We start from the raw sequence: 17,799 nt of genomic DNA on the forward strand, positions 1-17,799 counted from the left end.
GCATTTCCTCCTATGATGCGCACCACCTTGACCAATGAAATTGCGAGCCAACTACACTGCGAGCCAATGGCAACGCTCCTTGTTTGCTGGACTTCCTGAAGCCCTGGTTTGTTGTGCTTCTCAGCAGGGACAATGGCTGCAGAGGGCGATTTTCTGGCGAGATACCGTGCTGTGTCTAATAAACTGAAAAAGTAAGAGGTTGAGTTACACTAGCTCTAATAGAATGAGAAGTGAATGTGAATTTTAGCGTAATGTCACTGACAACACTTAAATACAAGATACGGCTAGCGCTAGTAAGCTAGGTTAAGCTAACCGTTAGCTAGCTCCCTTCATTGACGTTAATGTCTGTGTCACATGACGTTATTTAACATACCTTTGTGTTCGTGTCGTGTAGTTTCTAATGCAAATATCACGTTGGAAGAATTTAAGTATTTAGTTCAGGTTCATTAAAGTAGTAACTGTAGCGTTATTCGACAGCTAACGGTTAATGTAACTAGCTACAGACGCTAAATCCAGTGCAGTCATTTTTCTGTCCGGCGCTGAGCAGGACTGTGTACTGTGGCTTTGCTAACTCGCTGGCCTTAACGTTAGTTGTCATATTTTAGAAAACTGATTTGTGTTTGTGTTTCCCTGTCACAGACGTTTTCTCCGCAAGCCCAATGTAGCAGAGGCGAGTGAGCAGTTTGGTAAGTACCTGGCAGTGTCCTCCGTGTGATAAAGTGTTACAAAGAGCATGTGTCAGACTGTTTTTTATTAGTTTGCTTCACGTGTTTTCCTGTTTTCTCTTGTGTTTCAGGTCAGTTAGCCAAGGAGCTGAAACAGCAGGACTGCCTTCAGTATGCTGCCTTCTGTAACCTGGCCATGGCGAGGTGAGTTAACACTAAAGTACTATTACCACGCTGTTAACCCTTTAAAACCTGAGCAATTTGGTGTGATTTATTGCACACACACAAAAAGGGAGTAGGCAATGAGCAAATTAACAAGACTTGGGCCAAAAAGTAGCAAGAAATTAAAAAAAAAATTACAAGGCATTTACCTGAAAATAAGCACATAAAAGGAGTAAAAATAAATAAATAAATAAAGTAAATGATTCAAAAAAGTGTTGACATTTAAAAAAAATAGCATTTTGCAACACAGTTTTCAAAATATAATACAATATCTATGAACAGAGTTTTCTATATTTCTTTATTTCCCCCTTAAAAAAAAATTAGGTTATGATCTTGTAACCTTTGAAATTTCTTGCAATTTGTGGGATATTTCTTGCCAAGTTGCTCACTGACTTTCTTGTCCATGTTTTCAAAATAAATCAAGCCATTTTTGTAGTGTTTCAAAGGGTTCATCTGACAGAAGCACAAGAAAACTGATGTCGATCCAGGTGTCATAAGGTTGAAATACTCACAGTATACATAGTATATATATATATAAATATATATAAAGTATGAAAGGTAAAAGTACTTATTATGCAGAATGTAAGGCCCCTGTCAGTGTTTTACTATTTTAGCTGATGTATTTTGGATGTTCATGTTGCATTTTCCTGCTGTAGATGTTTAAGGTTGTGCTCATTTTAACTCCTTTATACATTTTTTTGGTAGTTAAATCTGCAGCAGTGTATGATATTCTATAGGATCATCATAAGTTTATAGCGTGGCTGTCCTGTGAGAATCACACATTTCTTAAAAGTCAACATTTCATGACCTCAGAAAAGCAACCCTAGTTTCAACTTTGTGACGATGCATTCTTCAGCTGATCCAAGATAGTTTTAAGTATTTATTTAGCTATTTCCTGATTTCCTGAATCGCTTTTTTTAATTTGCATTTAAAAAATCTCTTAATCTTTTTTAATTAATAATTAATTAAAAATCTCTTGGATTTCACCCCAGATGTATTGCATTGCATTTATTGCATTTATTGCATTGAAAAATGCTACTTGCCTTAAGCTGTAGGAACCCTGAAAATCAACACCTCTGAAGATGCATATGAAAACTAACCAAAGCTGTCAGTCAAATATAATGGAGTGAAAAGCACGATATTTGTCTTTGAGGTGTAGTGCAGTAGAAGTATACAGTTACATGAAATGTAAATACAAAATACAAACACCTCAGCTTTTACACTGCGGTAAAATACCTGAACAAATTTATTGAGTTATATTCCACCACTGCACTCACACCTTATGCACCCTATTACCTGAACCATCTCAGTGTCTAACACAGTGCAGGAGACACTCTGGTCAGAAGTGTCTGTCCACAAACTTCTGTGTTCCTATGTTCTGCAGCTCATTTCAGTGTTTGCGTTTGACCCATTTGTTGCAATTAAGGGAAATCTTTACCCTACAACAAAGAGTGACATTTTACACAATATAACAATATACAATAGCATACTCCCAAACTTTGTGGCAACAATTTGGGGAGGACCCTTTTCTGTGTTTGCCCCCGAGCAAGGTCCATGAAAAAATGATTCTCCCAGTTCGGTGTAGAAGAGCTAAATTATTTTGATCATCCAGCATCTCGGAGACAGTTCCACCTATGAGTCAGAGCTTATTACCCAACATCAGTGGCTGACCTCAGTCATTTTTTTGTGGCTAACAAGGTGCAAAATTCCTCAAGCCAAGCCCCGCATTTTGTGTAAAGATCTTTTTCAGGAGAGTCGAGGCTGTTACAGAAACTCGTTAATGCCCATGTTTTAGGAATGCCAGTTCAGGTGCTGTATTTACAGTCTTATCATCTCAACCTCAATGATTCCTCAATGATTAGAAAGCACGTACATGTAATTTGGGCACATTAATCACACTTTAGTGCTTGAGTGGAAACAAAGTGGATTTAGGTTCATGGACATTAAGTGCGCTCAGTAATTTGTCTGTTCTTCATCCACGTTAGACACAACATATCATGTTTATTACAAACACTGGAAGTCTTGTTACCATGCTTTAATTCAATAAACACCTCCTTAATGTTAATAACCCAGTTGGTCAGATTGTCTCACAAAGTTACAGTCCAGTGAGGGATGACTTCTCTTTAGTTATTCATGTCTTATAGAATAAAGATTATGATAACTTACCAAGAGAGAACCTCTCTATAATTCATGGTGATGACATGTTTACTGTTGATGTGTTCAGTTGTGCATCTGTTGATGTTGCACACTCTGAATGTCTTGACTGCAGGTGTGAGCAGACTCTTTTTAATGCACCTGGAGAGGCTCTGGCATTAACCGACGCTGCCCGCCTTTTCCTCTCATCTGAGAAGGAGAACAGGGCACTGCAGGCCCCGGGCTTCGATGAGCACCTTCAGGCTGCACTCAACTGCTACAGTTTTGCCATCAAGGTACATTATGATTCCTACTTTTGTTAGTGCTTGAAGCAACAGTTCTGAATATATCAGGTCAATATCATGTATGTAATCTGTGCTATATATGTACAGATTAATGCTTTGCAGAGTGGAATATGGAGTCCATTTCTGTATTGTTTCCACATTTCTATTGAGACCATAAGATAATGCTGAAGTACAAACGGTTAACAGGTGCACATTGAGATGAACCAGCCTGTGATGGCAGCCAGCCTGTGTCTAGAACTTGGCAACGCGCTTAAGGTAAAACCTTGGATCAGAGCTTCCAGCTGCTCTTACAGATAAATTACTGTAATTTTTGCTTTGATTTTTAGTTGACGCACTGTTATTTGAATGACATGTTAATCTCCACTCCTCCTCTGGTTTCAATAGGAGATGAACAGACCAGGAGAGGCTATCGTTCATTACCAGAGAGCTGCAGAGCTGCAGACACAGACACCAATCGAAGCTCTGCTGTCAATGGGAGAAATGGCCACGTGTAAAATTCTCACCCGTGAGTCCAGTCTGTCCGTGTACATCTGATATGTAACTAATGCATGTTTACTGTGCATAAATGATTTGACATGATTTTCAGCAGTTAAAGCTTACATGTTACTTGTTTTTTTTTGCAGGTGACTACGACGGTGCTTTGTCCGTGTTCACAGAGATGCAGCTGATGTGCCACGAGAGAGGACTGCAGCTACCAGGCATCAGCACCCCCGTTGGTGAGGCCCTACAATTCATGTACAGACTCTACCTGCTCAAAATGCCGTTATGTGTGAATGGATCCCACTAGTATTCAGAATGGAGGCCGATTACAAAAAATGTGGGGACAAGAGCATTTTTATTTCTGGGATCAAAAGCTAAAGAGACCAGGATCAGTTTTCAAAGGCGGCATTTCACTTTCCTCTTTAATATCATTGTTCCATTTTGTTTGACTACACTGCCTGGAAAACTGAATTATTGGAATGATTTCTTTTCTGTCTTTATTTTCCTGATGAAAGGTGCATTTCTGGACATTGTGGCCAAATGTGAGATCTCCAGAGTACTACTGTTGATGTTACTTGAGGTAAGCGCATTGATTTTACTTTCAACACCAATTCCAAACAAGCTGGGACACTGTGTGAAACGTAAATGAGAACAGAATGCAATCACTTGCAAATGTTGTATTGAGTATATTCAGTTGAATAAAGTACAAAGACGAGACACCTCATGTTAAAACTGAGAAACTTTGTTTGTAAATATACACTAATTCTGACCTTCGATGCCATGTTTACCATTGTGTCACATTACCTTTTCTTTAAACAACACTCAGTAAGAATTTGGGAACTGAGGACGCTACCTATGGACGTTTAGAAAGTGATTTTTTTCCGTTCTTGCTTGATATATCACTTCAGGTGCTCAACAGTCTGGGGTCTCCATTTTTGTATTGTGCGCTTCAGAATACAAATGTTCACTGGGAGACACGTCTGAACTGCAGACTGCAGGCCAGTCCAGTACCCGCACTCTTTTTCTATGAAGCCACTCTGTTGTAACGTGCACAGTGTGGCTTGGTATTGTCTCACCAGAACAAACAGGGATGTCTTTGAAAAAAAAGATGTCATCTTGATGGCTGCATAAGTTGCTCCAAAATTTGTATGTATCTCTCAGCATTCACTGTGCATTCACAGATGTGCAAGTTACCCATGATGCCAGGGGCAGTAACACCCCTCTGAACCATCATAGATGCTGACTTTTAAATTTTCAACTGGTAACAATCTGGATGGTCCTTTTCCTCTTTAGAGGACATGATGTCCATGATTTCCAAAAACAATTTAAAATGTGGACCCATCAGCACACTGAGCTCCGGCTTAGAGAAGTTGGTGGTGTTTCTGGATGTTATTCAGTACAGATATAGCTTTCACTTTGCATGGTAACCTTGCTTATCACCAATGGTTTTCCATTGTGTTCCTGAGCCCATATATTATTATCCTTTAAAATCATGGTGGTTTTTAATGCAGTGCAACCTGAGGGGTCAAAGGTCACGGCTATTCAGTGTTGGTTTTCGGCCTGGTCCCTGAGCCTTTCATGGATAACCCATTCATACCTAATCATGATCATTTTTACCAATGAACATGTTTACCTCTGAAATGTTCCAAGTGTGTGTGTGTGTGTGTGTGTGTTTTTGTGTTGCAGGAATTACATTCAGAAAGTGTATATTTATACACAAAACAAAGTTAATCAGCTTGAACATAAATATCTTGTCTTTGTACTGCATTCAATTGAATATACGTTGGAAAGGTTTTCTCAAATGATTGCATACTGTTTTTATTTACATTGGGGTTACATAAGTACACATAAAGACAAGGCATGGCTAGATAAAAATCTATGTCAACAAAATGTTTGAAACAGCTGAAAATACAGCTTCAATATGAGTAATTTTTTTAGTATGTTTGAAGGTTTGAATCAACCCAGCTCTGTATATTTTAATCTTTTGGAAGGGTTTACAGGCAGTTTTGCTGAACACAACGTACCCTGTGCAAAGTATTTTTTACCACAGATACACAGCAACTAAAACACCAGCCAACACTTCAGTGTCAAACAGCCTTCAACTGGCCAAAGAGTGAACTGTCAGAAAGCACAACAGTTACATTTTCAGCATTAAAAGACGGAACCACCTCCACATCAGCAAAGCGACAAAATATTGCCTTACTGATGCCAAGATTTCTCGTATTGTACCACAGTATTGATTAGTTATCCCACATCCTGTACTGGATCAGCAGCACCTTAATGCTCTAACGTTGCTGTTTTTCTGTGCAGCCTCCGCCTCAGAAGCTCTTACCAGAACATGCTCAGACCCTGGAGAGATACGCATGGGAGTCTTTCGACCCTCACAGCCAAGGTAACTGCACCTCAGTATTCATCTATTCTCTATGAATCATATACGTTGTCTTAATGCGGATAATGAATCCTCTGAGTGACATGTATTTGAAGTGCTGTAAACATGAATCTTGCCCTCTCCTTCAGTGACCTTCCTGCCTGAGAATGTTTTCCTGCTCCTGCAGTCCGTCGTGGTGAGTTTCATCATCCAGGATACAGGATTTCCTGATCCTCCCTGCCTCATACAGGAAAAAATGATGGCCGAGATAAATGTGCCGGGGTTTGTCTTCCTTTGACAATGGAATGTTTTTTTTTCTCCATTTGCAGTCGTGTCACTCTCCTAATATGAGGCAATCAATATTCACAGTTCCTGATTGATGTTTAATCACGACTTAAATAAAAGATTCGTTAGAGTTGCTTGTTGTGGATGAACAGACTCCATCCACAGAGTAATAATGAGCATAAACATTGACAAGACAGGAACGTCAAGGTCATCTGAATCGGCAGTTACGGTTTTATTTGTGCGGCGCATAACAGCAAATCTGTTTTGCAGATGGCGTGTCAGGAAAAAGACACAGAGTCCCTCAAGTCTCTTCAGACGGAGCTGTGGTGAGCATTCAAAACTGTTCATTTCCATCATGTGACGGAGAATCAGCAGCACTTTTATTGCTTCTAAATCCTAACTTTCCATATTGATTACGTGATTTTGTTTCTCTCTCCCCGCAGGCCGTTTCTGACTGCAGAGCAGAATCATCTCCTCCACCTGGTGGTTCAAGAGCGCATCACGCCGTCTGGACAAGGCATTTAGTTCAGGCAGGTTTTTACTCACTTCCTTTGGGAACGATACTTTACGTAATGGAACATTCCTGTTTCTCACTGGGTCTGTTGTAAGGCCTGTTGTTTCAATGTTGTAATTTGGACTCAAAGAAATGCTCGCAATACAAAACTTTGCCCTTAATTGAAAACACAGTTTTAAAAATAGTTGCGTAATAATATTTAAAAACAGTATTTTTTGTAGTACTGTGTGTTCTTTTTTTGTCAGGATGCTAACTTAAGACTGAATGGAAATTAATTTGATGTTATCTATGTGTGCTCCTGAGTTGAAGGCTACAGAACTGGACCGCTCTTACATTTTTGTTATGTAACAGTGACTGCATTTGTGTTTACACCAGTTAAATAGATGAAACCTGAAGGCTTTCAGTTATAAGTTTTATTAATCAATGATATGGCTTCAATTCCAAAGTAATTACAAAAAAACCATCTATTGCATAGTTTTGAATTATGGTGAAATCAAACACCATTGTTCTCCATCCCTGGTTCACTTAATGTTCACTTGTACACACTGCATGTACTTTTCTTATGATAGCAGCCAACTACAGACACAAAATCAAACATGGCTAAAACAAACAATACAAAATGTTACAAAAATATAATGGTTACAATGTACATAGATTAAAAAGGATACACTATACGAAAGCTGTAAAATGAGGATACATGATTAAAACTACTTGTACTGTATATCAAGGCTTGTCTTTCCCGATTGTTCAAGTACTGCAACAGGAATGTTGTAGTTTAGCCAACATGCCGTACCTTCACAGATACAGTATTTATCACTCCAATCTGGAAACCTGCAGTAGTAACTATCCGCCTCACGGTAGTATACAGGATGAGGAGTACTTAGATCTCAGAGAATATGAACGACCAAATTTCAAGAGGGCTTTTTCTTGCACTCCTCTCACATGGCCAACTTTGTTTGATTCTGAAATGAATAGTTTGACATTTTGGGAAATAATTCAGTTTCTTTCTTGCAGATAGATGAGGAGATTGATACCACTCTGATTTAGGGGTGCAGCAGTGTGCTAACGTCAAGGTATACTGTAGTATGAAGATTGAAGGTTATCATACTGTCTACATTTAATTATTTACATGTTTGGAAAAAAACATAACTACATGGTGAATCTCACCTTTATTTGTATTTTTATTTTTATCTTTTTTTTCCCTCTAAAACAGAGACTTTTTAAAATTTTAAGTTTCTATTATAGCAATAAAATCTTTGTTTGACCATTGGTTTTTTCTGAGACAGTTATACCTTGAAAATATCCCACCGTTGCAACCCTACTCTCATTTCTGTAGGTTAAACTTGAAGCTACCTCTGGCTGCTGGTTAGCTTAACTTGGAAAAGGGGAAACTGCTAATCTGGCTCCGTCCATAAACCATGGCGCCTAAAGCTCACAAATTTCAAAGGTCCAGTGTGTAGGATTTAGGGGTACATATCGGCAGAAATGTGATATATTCTTCATAACTATATTTTCATTAGTGAAACTAAGAATTGTAGCGTTCTCTAGTCTTAGAATATAACACTTACATCTGCATACAAAGCAGCTCCATGTCCACAGAGTCTGCCATGTTGTTTCTCCAGAAGCCCAGACTGAACAAACCAGACACGGGCTCTAGATTGGGCCATTTGCATTTTTGCTTTGGCCATCATAGTTTTTCTGTGTCCTTGATACATTAGAGATGTTTCAGTTGGTTGCAATTTTACCACTAGATGCCACTAAATACTACTCACTGGACCTTTAAAACCACTGCTCGACCATCTGTTGCCTTAAACTAGTTTGGTCATCTGTTTTCAGTCTTGAAACCAACTGCTGCAGTAGCTTCGTACTTCTTATACAGATATGACATTGGCATCAGTCCTCTCATCTAACTCACCATATTTCTCAAAACTATTCCAGTACTAACTGATATGGACAGTTCTCCAAAACTCTGTGTCCTTACCTTTCAAAAAAACTACTGATTTATTAACTACTTTATGGTTATACAGCTATGAAATAAGCACTTGTAAAGGTTGCGCTCTCTTAATCACAACCATCATTTTGTAGCCCACACCACCCTACTCATGAATGAAACATCCCCTATTCTATCTCCCAATCAAACAGAATTGTCACGTTCAGCCCTTATTGTATTGAAAGCACAAATTCTATCTAAATTTCTAAAATTCAAAATATAAACAAATGGCTCTTGTAAGCAATTGAACATTATCCCCCATTTCCGAGCTGCAGCTGAAGATCAATCGAAAGTTTTTTGATCTCTAATTTTTGAAATCCTGTTCTTTTAATTTCCCAAATTCAAGCTGGTAATCTGATCACAGGCCTGCCCTCATTCCTTTCACCCTCTTACTCGCTCTTCTTCCGCAAGACGAGGTACGTGATTGCTAGGATGAAGGTGAGGACAAAAGAGATCCAGGCCAGGACATAGGAGTGGCCGTAGCCTCCCTCCGTTTCATTGGTGTGAAGCTCGGCCGTGTAGATGGAGGCTGCTATCATTATACACAGGCCTGCAGGAGAGGAGAGGGGAAGACTGTCACACACACACAGACAGGGCTATTAAGAAGTCATTATTTTTCCTATTATGAGATAAGACTCATGGACAAGGACAGTGTAGCAGACGGTTCCACTGCAATCACAATGAAATGAGAAACATGACAGTTTCACCTTGCTCATTTCCCCAGTGATACAAAGTCATGACAATACATGTTCAAATCCCATTACTTTTAATATCCCTACATTTTGTCATGCACTAGTTGCAGTGCCAAAAATAATCCATAATTAACCCTCTTTAGTTAATTGTATTTATGTGACAGAAATAATTGTAGTTTACAGATCTTCTGTCTACATGAATCTGTTTTTTTTTTTTTAAATGTATACAATTAAGTGGTACACCAAATTCAGAGGTATGAATACACTTAACTCAGGCTGTTTTCAGGTATCAGACGCATTATTTTAATGCTTCATAAGACCTTTTCAATGATTTTTTTTAATTATTATTTTTTTAACCAAATTTTAAGATTGATTTTTGGACAAATAATCTTTTTCTTATTCAAGTACTGCAGGTAAGTATAGAGGAAAGTATACTGTATATGTAGTCCTGTGCAGATTTGCCAACAGGTAAGTGCAAGTATAAAGCATTAGGTTCTGTGGTATGTTTTAAGATTTGTAATCTCAGGATTGTGAAGAGCTTTACCCATTTTGACAAAAAGAAATTTAAAGACGGATAAATTAAATGACACTAAATGTTTGTGGCAACAGAAACCTCACAAATTTAAATTTAAGATTATTGAATTTGAATTTTAAAGCCTAAAATTCATCTAATTTAACACTTTTTAAGGACCTCCAGATAACCTGTTTACTATTTGTTCTTGAACTTCGCAACTTAATGACAGATTTAAGGCTCAGTTTTTTGGGGTTTTTTTTGCTTTTGTGAGTAAAGTGATGTATTGTTATTACACGGACAAAACCTCCAGACAGCATCTTAACAAATTTCATTTATTTCTCAAGTTTGATTTTCTAAAACATTTCTCCACTCCTGTTGTAAAAACAGTCTCTCACCTCAAAATATGTTGATTAGTTTCAGCCGCACTGAGTGTTCTGAAAATAATATCTCAGTGTGACATTTAAGACAGAGGCTGAAGTTTGAGCAAATGAATCCAAACATAGTGACAGTTACACTCGACTGCAGGGATTTTCAATCACACGTCTCTGAGGTCTGAGAGTCCACAGATGAACAGGGGAAAACCCCCAGACTCTTAAACCTGAATGGCACAAGAGTAAAAAAAAAATAAATAAATAATAAAGATCTGTGGACACTAGGGTTGGGTAATGACATGAGACTACAGATTTTGGATACTGTAATATTATATCAATATATTTTTTAATACAGTTTTCTTTTCCTGGTTTCCAAGGCTACATCGCATTAAGTGATGTAATTTTCTGAACTTACCAGACTGTTCTGGCTGTTCCATTTTCTGCCTTTACTCACTTAATATATCCACATTACTGAAGATTATTTATCACAAATCTCATTGTATAGATATTTCTTGAAAGCACTAATATTGTCTCAATATCGATATAAAGTAATTTGGTCAATAATATTGTGATATTTTTTACATGTCACCCAGCCCTAATGTAAACTATTTGAGCATGCTCTGGCTAAGCTCTACACAAATACTTTTACTTAAGTAACACTTCAATTTCAGGACTTTTACTTGAAATGTACAGTATTCATAATAAAAACATGTAAAGTTATAATTTTTTTTTTTTTTTTGCTCTACTCTTCCTTGCCTTCTCTGATTGGAAATATACATTTTAATATGTTGTGCAATTTAAAACCAAGATGTTTTGTCCTCATTCCTATCAAATAAAATTATTTACAGTCTAAAAGTCTGTAAGTCTAAAAACACCTTTAAAGTCAAGCATTTAGCAAATGTACAAATCTCGGCTACAGAAAGCAAGAAAATAAATTGATATTTCCTGCAGCTGCAGGTGAGGTGACTGCAGGTTACTTACAGGCGATAAGCTGCAAAACGCCGGTAAAGGTGAATCTCTGGCCTTTGGGCAGGGTGAACAGCTGAGCCACAAACACAAACAAGGCCAGAATGGCAAAAATGCAGGCCAGCACTGACGTGGCCTGCACCGCCTGGAGATACTCTGCAGCAGCAGGACGACAAAGCAGACGCACAGTCAGTGAAAGATCCACAGCAACACACACACACACGGCAATGTCCATCTGAGGCAATGCTAATATACAGGCAGTATAACCAAATGGTTTATCATTTACTACTAACAGTAAAAAATAATGATTCATGTCTTATGAACATATTGTAGAATTATAAAAATATTATATATATATTTATATATTTTTTTTTTTTGTTGACCAGCAAAAATATATATATATATATATATATATATATATTTTTTATTTTTTTTTTTTTTTTTATTTTTTTTTTTTTTTTTTGTTGACCAGCAAAAATGGGCCTAACCTGCATCATTTCAGTTTCTATATCTCAACAGCTTCATCAAGTCAACATATGGAAACTTTACCCTCTGGATAACCGTCTTTCAGGTTGGTGTAATGCCAGTCTGAGTTCGTCGACACCCATCTGCCCCAAAGGTCAGTTGACACTGTGTTAGTGACCCACCAGGCCTGAAGACGCACGGAATGATGAAATCAAAAATAATTATTATAGTATGTTTTCCAAAATAACATAAAATGTCATACTATAACATTTCGTCAAAAATAGCATAAGTCATACCATAGCATGTCGACCAAAATACAATTAAATGTCACAAAACAGCATGTCATCCAAAACAGCAGGACAATGTCATACTATAGCATGTCGACCAAAATAGCATAAATAAGTCATGCTATAGCATATCGTCCAAAATAGCATAAATAAGTCATGCTATTGCATATCGTCCAAAATAGCATAAATAAGTCATGCTATAGCATATCGTCCAAAACAGCATAACAATTTCATACTAAAGCACGTCGTCCAAAAGAGCATTCAAAAGTCATACTATAGCATATCATGCAAAATACCACATAAATGTCATAATATGGCATATCATCCAAAACAGTTTAAAAATGTCATACTATAACATGTCGTCCAAAATCACATCAAAAATGTAATACAACAGCATGTTGTCCAAAATTGTATGTTATTTTGTTTTTGGACATGCTATATTGTGACATTGTATACTATGACGTGTCTCTACAAGCTGCAATATGTTGTTTTCAGCCATTTTTTTTACATGTCAATATTTGACGTGTTTCGACATATTATACTGTATCGTTTTCTGCCATTTTTTCGACATACTATATAATAACGTTTGCAGCCTTTTTTCGACATTGTATACTATGACATGTCTACAATCGGTAATATGTTGTTTTCTGCCATTTTTTCGACATGCTATATTATGAAGTTTTTGGCCTTTTTTTTCCCAACATTGTATACTATGACATGTCTTTACAAGAAGTAATGTCATTTAGGCCATTTTTTTAACATGCTGTATTATGACATTTTTGGCCTTTTTTTCAACATTGTATAGTACGACTTGTCTCTACAAGTTATAATATGTTGTTTTCAGACATTTTTTTGACATGTCAAAATTTGACATTTTTCGAAATACTATACTATGTCATTATCCTCTATTTATTTCAACATGCTGTATTATGACGTTTTTTGACTTTTTTTGACATTGTATACTATGACGTGTTTCTCAAAGGTTCAGTATGTTTTCAGTCATTTTTTCAACATGCTATATTATGACGTTTTTGGGCTTTCTTTCAACATGCTACTCTATGAGGCATCTTGACGTGCTATTCTATGTTGTTTTCAGCCCTTTTTTTGGACATTTTTTAATTTTTTTCCCATACTATGTGATTTTTGGTCATGTTTGCACCCTGCTAAAATATGAATTTTTTTGGTTGTTTTTGGTCATTTGTTCAACATGCTACACTATGACACGTCTTGACATGCTATTCTTTGTTGGTTTCAGCCCTTTTTTTTCATATGTCATATTTTGACATTTTTTGCAAAACTTAACTATGCGGTTTTTGCTCATTTTTTCGACCTTCTAAAATATGACATTTTTGGTAGTTTTCAGTCATTTTTTCAACATGCTTGTTCGAAATACTATACTATGTTGAAATTGCATACTATGAAGTGTCTCTCATAAAAAAGTCATACTGTAGCATGTTGTCCAAAATAGCATCAAAAAGTCATACTATATAGCCTGTCGTCCAAAATAGCAGAAAAATGTCATACTATAGCACGTCATCCAATAGTGTCAAAAAATCATACTATAGTATGTCGTTGAAAATACCATAAAAATGTCATACTACAGCATGTCGCCCCAAAATAGCGTAAAAAAGTCATTCTTTAGCATGTCGTTCAAAGTAGCATAAAAATGTCATACTATAGCATGTTGTCAAAAATAGCATAAAAATGTCATATAACATGTTGTCCAAAATTGCATAAAAAAAGCCACACTATGGCGTGTTGTTCAAAATATCATAAAAATGTCATACTGTAGCATGTCATCCAAAAAAGCATGAAAAGGTCATAACTATGGCATGTTGTCCAAAATAGCATAAAAGTATACTATACAGGGTTTTCCTGGCTCCAAATATGGGGGTGCCCTAGGCCGTAGGGCTGGGCGATTTGGTCTAAAGATAAAATCTTAAAAATTTTGAAATTACTCCAAACAAGTTTTGGTTTTGATTTTAGCAGTAAAGGCAAACTGAAATTCTCTTCTGTTAATATAGCAAACTGAATTTCCCTTTTGGGGTTAAAGTGCAAGCTGTAAACTTAAACTTAAACACTGAAGGCTGCAGTGATTTCACAAAACATATTTACATGCAGGGCTGGGGTGACGCAAAGAAAGGCAATTTTTTAAAAATGTTTAAATACTGAACACACAAACAGATTTTCCATCAGTAAATACAGTTGGTTAATTAAGGGTTTTAATTTGATTTTTGGATTCACTGGAGAAGGTTAGCGGCTCTTGTTTTACAGAGAACAGTTTGTGCTATATATATTCCTTAGATTTTCAACATCACTCACAAGCAGTTACCTCTCTAGTGTTGCGTACCACTTTTGCCATTGTCATAGTATAGTTTGTAATAAGTAAGTAATAATAGTAATAATAGTATGAGACAATAATGCAATACAGTGTCAGTGTAATATTTCTAAAAAAAAAGTGTAATAAAATGTCAAAGTATAAGTCTTAAAAAGTCAAACCTCACAAAAATGCAATTAAATGTATGTAAGAAACAAAGGCAATAAAATGTCATCATATAGAATATCATTAAAAGACAGTAAAAATTCATGATTAAAAAAATTTTACGTCATAAAATGTCATACTATACTGTTCTAAAATGCCATAATATAGTAGGGCTGGGCAATTAATTGGAAATCAATCGAAACTGACATTCAGAACCTCTAACCAACATAATCTTGCCAGTTCTTTAAGTCATTAAAAAAATCGGTTAATCCTTTGCCCACAGGCGTTGCCAACTCTTACACATCTGGCGTGAATCATGCTTTTGGGCCCTGTCTCGCGCTCTCAGGATACCAAGTAAAAGCCTACGCCAAAACATTGTGACAGCAGAATTGTTGAACAATCTAGAATACAGCTCAGTATGTGAAAACCGAGTTGTATGTGCTCTGCGGCATTTCATTATCCCGTATCAAACAGCTGATGGTCCGACAGCAGCGCAGTGAGACAGACAGACAAACAGAGCAGAGCTTCTCCTCATCGCACTGAAGTGTCTGAATGAACAAACAGACAAATATTCAGCTGTGGAAAGTAACTTCTTTAGACATCTACAGACTACTTTGTTTTAGCTTCAGGTTTTGTTAGATGGAATTATTTAAACACCAGGACACATGGCTGCATGTCTCATCCAGCCACTCGTACTGAGCTCTCATTATTATTACCAGGGGCAGATGTAGTGATTTGGGAGCCTGGGGCCACAGCCACACTGCCTTGTTTTCAACCTTTCTCTAAGGGAAATGTTTGCAGGCTGTTGGCAGCTATAAAAGAAGTAGGCCTATCAAAACTTTTCTACCCAAATAAAATGATTAATAGCACACAGCAAAAGTTCAAGTCAGAGTCCTGCAGTCAGGAGAGGTTAACCTATTATCAGCACAATCTGCTTAAATTTACCTGAAGTTTGTTTAAGATGGAGCTTTTGATTTGCATATAATACTGGATAGTTCGAAAAATAATAATGCATCATATGTTTATTACACTCCAAACCACCATGGTGAAATTAATCCATGTTGGTTAACTATGAGGGCAAAAAACAAACAAAAAAAACCCAAAAACCAAAATAGTCATTGATTAATCGTAATCGAGGTAAAATGTTCAATTAATATGATATGATTTTAGGTATAATCGCCCAGCCCTATACTATAGTATAACAAAAAAAAAGCAAAAATAAATCGTAGTATATCATAAATCATGGTATATTATGTCATAAAATGTCATGGTGTTAGGTGTAATAAAAATGCAACAAAAAGTCATCGTATAATATGCAACAAAAACTCATACAATAGTATGTCATAAAAAGTCATAGTATAGTATGTGATCAAAAAATGAAAAAAGTCATAGTATAGTATACCATAAAAGGTCGTCCTATCATTTTTTTTTAGTAAAATGCAATAAAAAGTCATGATAAAGTAACTCATAAAAATGCACAAGAGTCATTATAGAGTATGTCATAAAAATGAAATGAAAAATGAAAAAAATCTCAAAGAATCACATGACAAACAAGCAAAAATCAGTAATTGTACAGTTTGCCATGAAAAGTAATAGTATAATATGTCATAAAAAATGCAATAAAACGTCATAGTATAGTATGTAATAAAAATCCACTAAATGTCACAGCTTGAGTAGTGAGAGCCTTGTTGTTGGCCTTTATTAGATAATACAGAACTGGTTCTCCCTCTTTGTGTTATATGAGAAATCGAAAGAATAATTATCTACTTACATTATCAATGGTGGCCACCAGGAGAAGGATGATGGTGGTAACATGCAGAACAACGATTCCAGCCAGCATCAACATCGTGGCCTTCTGAAAACTGATAACATGAGGAAAGACGGAAGGATGAACATCATTAGTTATTTCCACGCACGGACTTCAGAAACACAGGCATGTCTACAGGAGGAAGCAGCAATTTACACAGCTGTCCCAAATTAATAGTTACTCAAACAGAAAGGAAAAACCAATAGTGACAGAGGAGAGCCGTTGCATGCAAGCCCAAACTCGCCCCAGAAGCCTCACAGACAGACACGGTTTGAATAGCACTGGTTTACAGTCACACATAAGCAGTGGTCTCACACCTTAAATCGTTTTTTCAAATCCACTTTCTATTATATGACAGCTCAAATAAGTTACGACCCATTTGTTCCGCCCATCCGTTTGCTTAACGACTTCTTTCCACGGCTTTAGTCTGTTTCCTTCGACAAGAAAGGCGCATTTGTTTAGACTGTGTTAGGGCATTCCCAAATGGGTGCTGCTCCGTTACACACGCAGGCCCTGTGCTGCAGTACACAGCTTTGAAAAGAGCGCGAGAATACGACAGAAACAATAATGAATACACCTCTGGCTTATGTACCCAAATATAACACTGTCGGCTGTTAAACTCTGTGCTCAGCTTCACAGTTCTGCACTCGCGTGTCCTTTTAAGACTTTTTGCGCCCCGACATATCCGCACTTCTCTTCAAAGCGCAACGGGAAATCTGAAGTCAACTTTTCTGCACTTTAAATGATAATAAAAAACACAGAAATCATACGTTTGAGAGTTTCGCGGCGTTTCGTCTGTAAAACATAACTTAACAAAGTGTAAACAGCGTGGATAAACGTTACCTGAAAGTGCTTTAACGCGCGGCCCCGGGAGTTATTTGGGAATGTGAAACAGTGTAGACCCACCCAGCTTTGAATTCACAGCACACACACCACTCTGTTTTCACTCTCCATTCCCTCTCTTTCCTCTCACCAAGCCCCACCCATAAAGTTACTTTTTTTCCCCTCAATGAAATGTCCAGACGAACCAAACAGCCTCAGGTTGTCCCCTTCCACTCCAAACGGTGCGTAAAGAGGAGCACTCCCTTGAATTCAGTCATTATTACAGGGATTTCTAACACCTCTACCCCCCACCCCAACAAATACCCTCTCCTAAGACTGCCTCAAACTGCAGTTTAATTTTTCACCTGTATGTCATGTCATTGTTTAAAAAAAACAGCATTTTCCGAGGAATATAAAATAAACATTTGGAC

At 37.0% G+C, this 17,799-nt stretch overlaps 2 protein-coding genes across 2 annotated transcripts; one reads left to right on the forward strand and one right to left on the reverse strand.

Annotated features, from left to right (window-relative positions):
- The first annotated feature begins 100 nt into the window (after nucleotides 1-100).
- Nucleotides 101-8,071, forward strand: f8a (coagulation factor VIII associated). The gene is made up of 12 exons (XM_042485235.1): nucleotides 101-191; nucleotides 640-686; nucleotides 797-869; nucleotides 3,157-3,316; nucleotides 3,512-3,580; nucleotides 3,710-3,830; nucleotides 3,949-4,041; nucleotides 4,321-4,385; nucleotides 6,116-6,197; nucleotides 6,323-6,369; nucleotides 6,729-6,784; nucleotides 6,902-8,071. The coding sequence occupies exons 1-12, from the start codon at nucleotides 133-135 to the stop codon at nucleotides 6,981-6,983; spliced, it is 954 nt and encodes a 317-aa protein (XP_042341169.1). The 5' UTR covers nucleotides 101-132; the 3' UTR covers nucleotides 6,984-8,071.
- emp1 (epithelial membrane protein 1) lies at nucleotides 7,371-17,493 on the reverse strand. The gene is made up of 5 exons (XM_042485236.1): nucleotides 17,390-17,493; nucleotides 16,511-16,601; nucleotides 12,055-12,157; nucleotides 11,521-11,661; nucleotides 7,371-9,512 (listed from the first exon to the last, which is right to left on the reverse strand). The coding sequence occupies exons 2-5, from the start codon at nucleotides 16,583-16,585 to the stop codon at nucleotides 9,352-9,354; spliced, it is 480 nt and encodes a 159-aa protein (XP_042341170.1). The 5' UTR covers nucleotides 16,586-16,601; nucleotides 17,390-17,493; the 3' UTR covers nucleotides 7,371-9,351.
- Nucleotides 17,494-17,799: the final 306 nt, after the last annotated feature.

This window comes from Plectropomus leopardus, chromosome 4, assembly GCF_008729295.1.
Source record: "Plectropomus leopardus isolate mb chromosome 4, YSFRI_Pleo_2.0, whole genome shotgun sequence".
NCBI classification, from domain to species: domain Eukaryota; kingdom Metazoa; phylum Chordata; class Actinopteri; order Perciformes; family Serranidae; genus Plectropomus; species Plectropomus leopardus.

Coding starts and splice junctions, on each gene's coding strand:
- f8a (XM_042485235.1), top strand. CDS start 133: ATGGCTGCAGAGGGCGATTTTCTGGCGAGATACCGTGCTGTGTCTAAT. Junction 870..3,156: donor TGTAACCTGGCCATGGCGAG/GTGAGTTAACAC, acceptor TCTTGACTGCAG/GTGTGAGCAGACTCTTTTTA. Junction 6,198..6,322: donor TTTCGACCCTCACAGCCAAG/GTAACTGCACCT, acceptor CCTCTCCTTCAG/TGACCTTCCTGCCTGAGAAT.
- emp1 (XM_042485236.1), bottom strand. CDS start 16,585: ATGTTGATGCTGGCTGGAATCGTTGTTCTGCATGTTACCACCATCATC. Junction 11,662..12,054: donor GAAAGACGGTTATCCAGAGG/GTAAAGTTTCCA, acceptor CTGCTGCTGCAG/AGTATCTCCAGGCGGTGCAG. Junction 9,513..11,520: donor CGTTTTGCAGCTTATCGCCT/GTAAGTAACCTG, acceptor CCTCTCCTGCAG/GCCTGTGTATAATGATAGCA.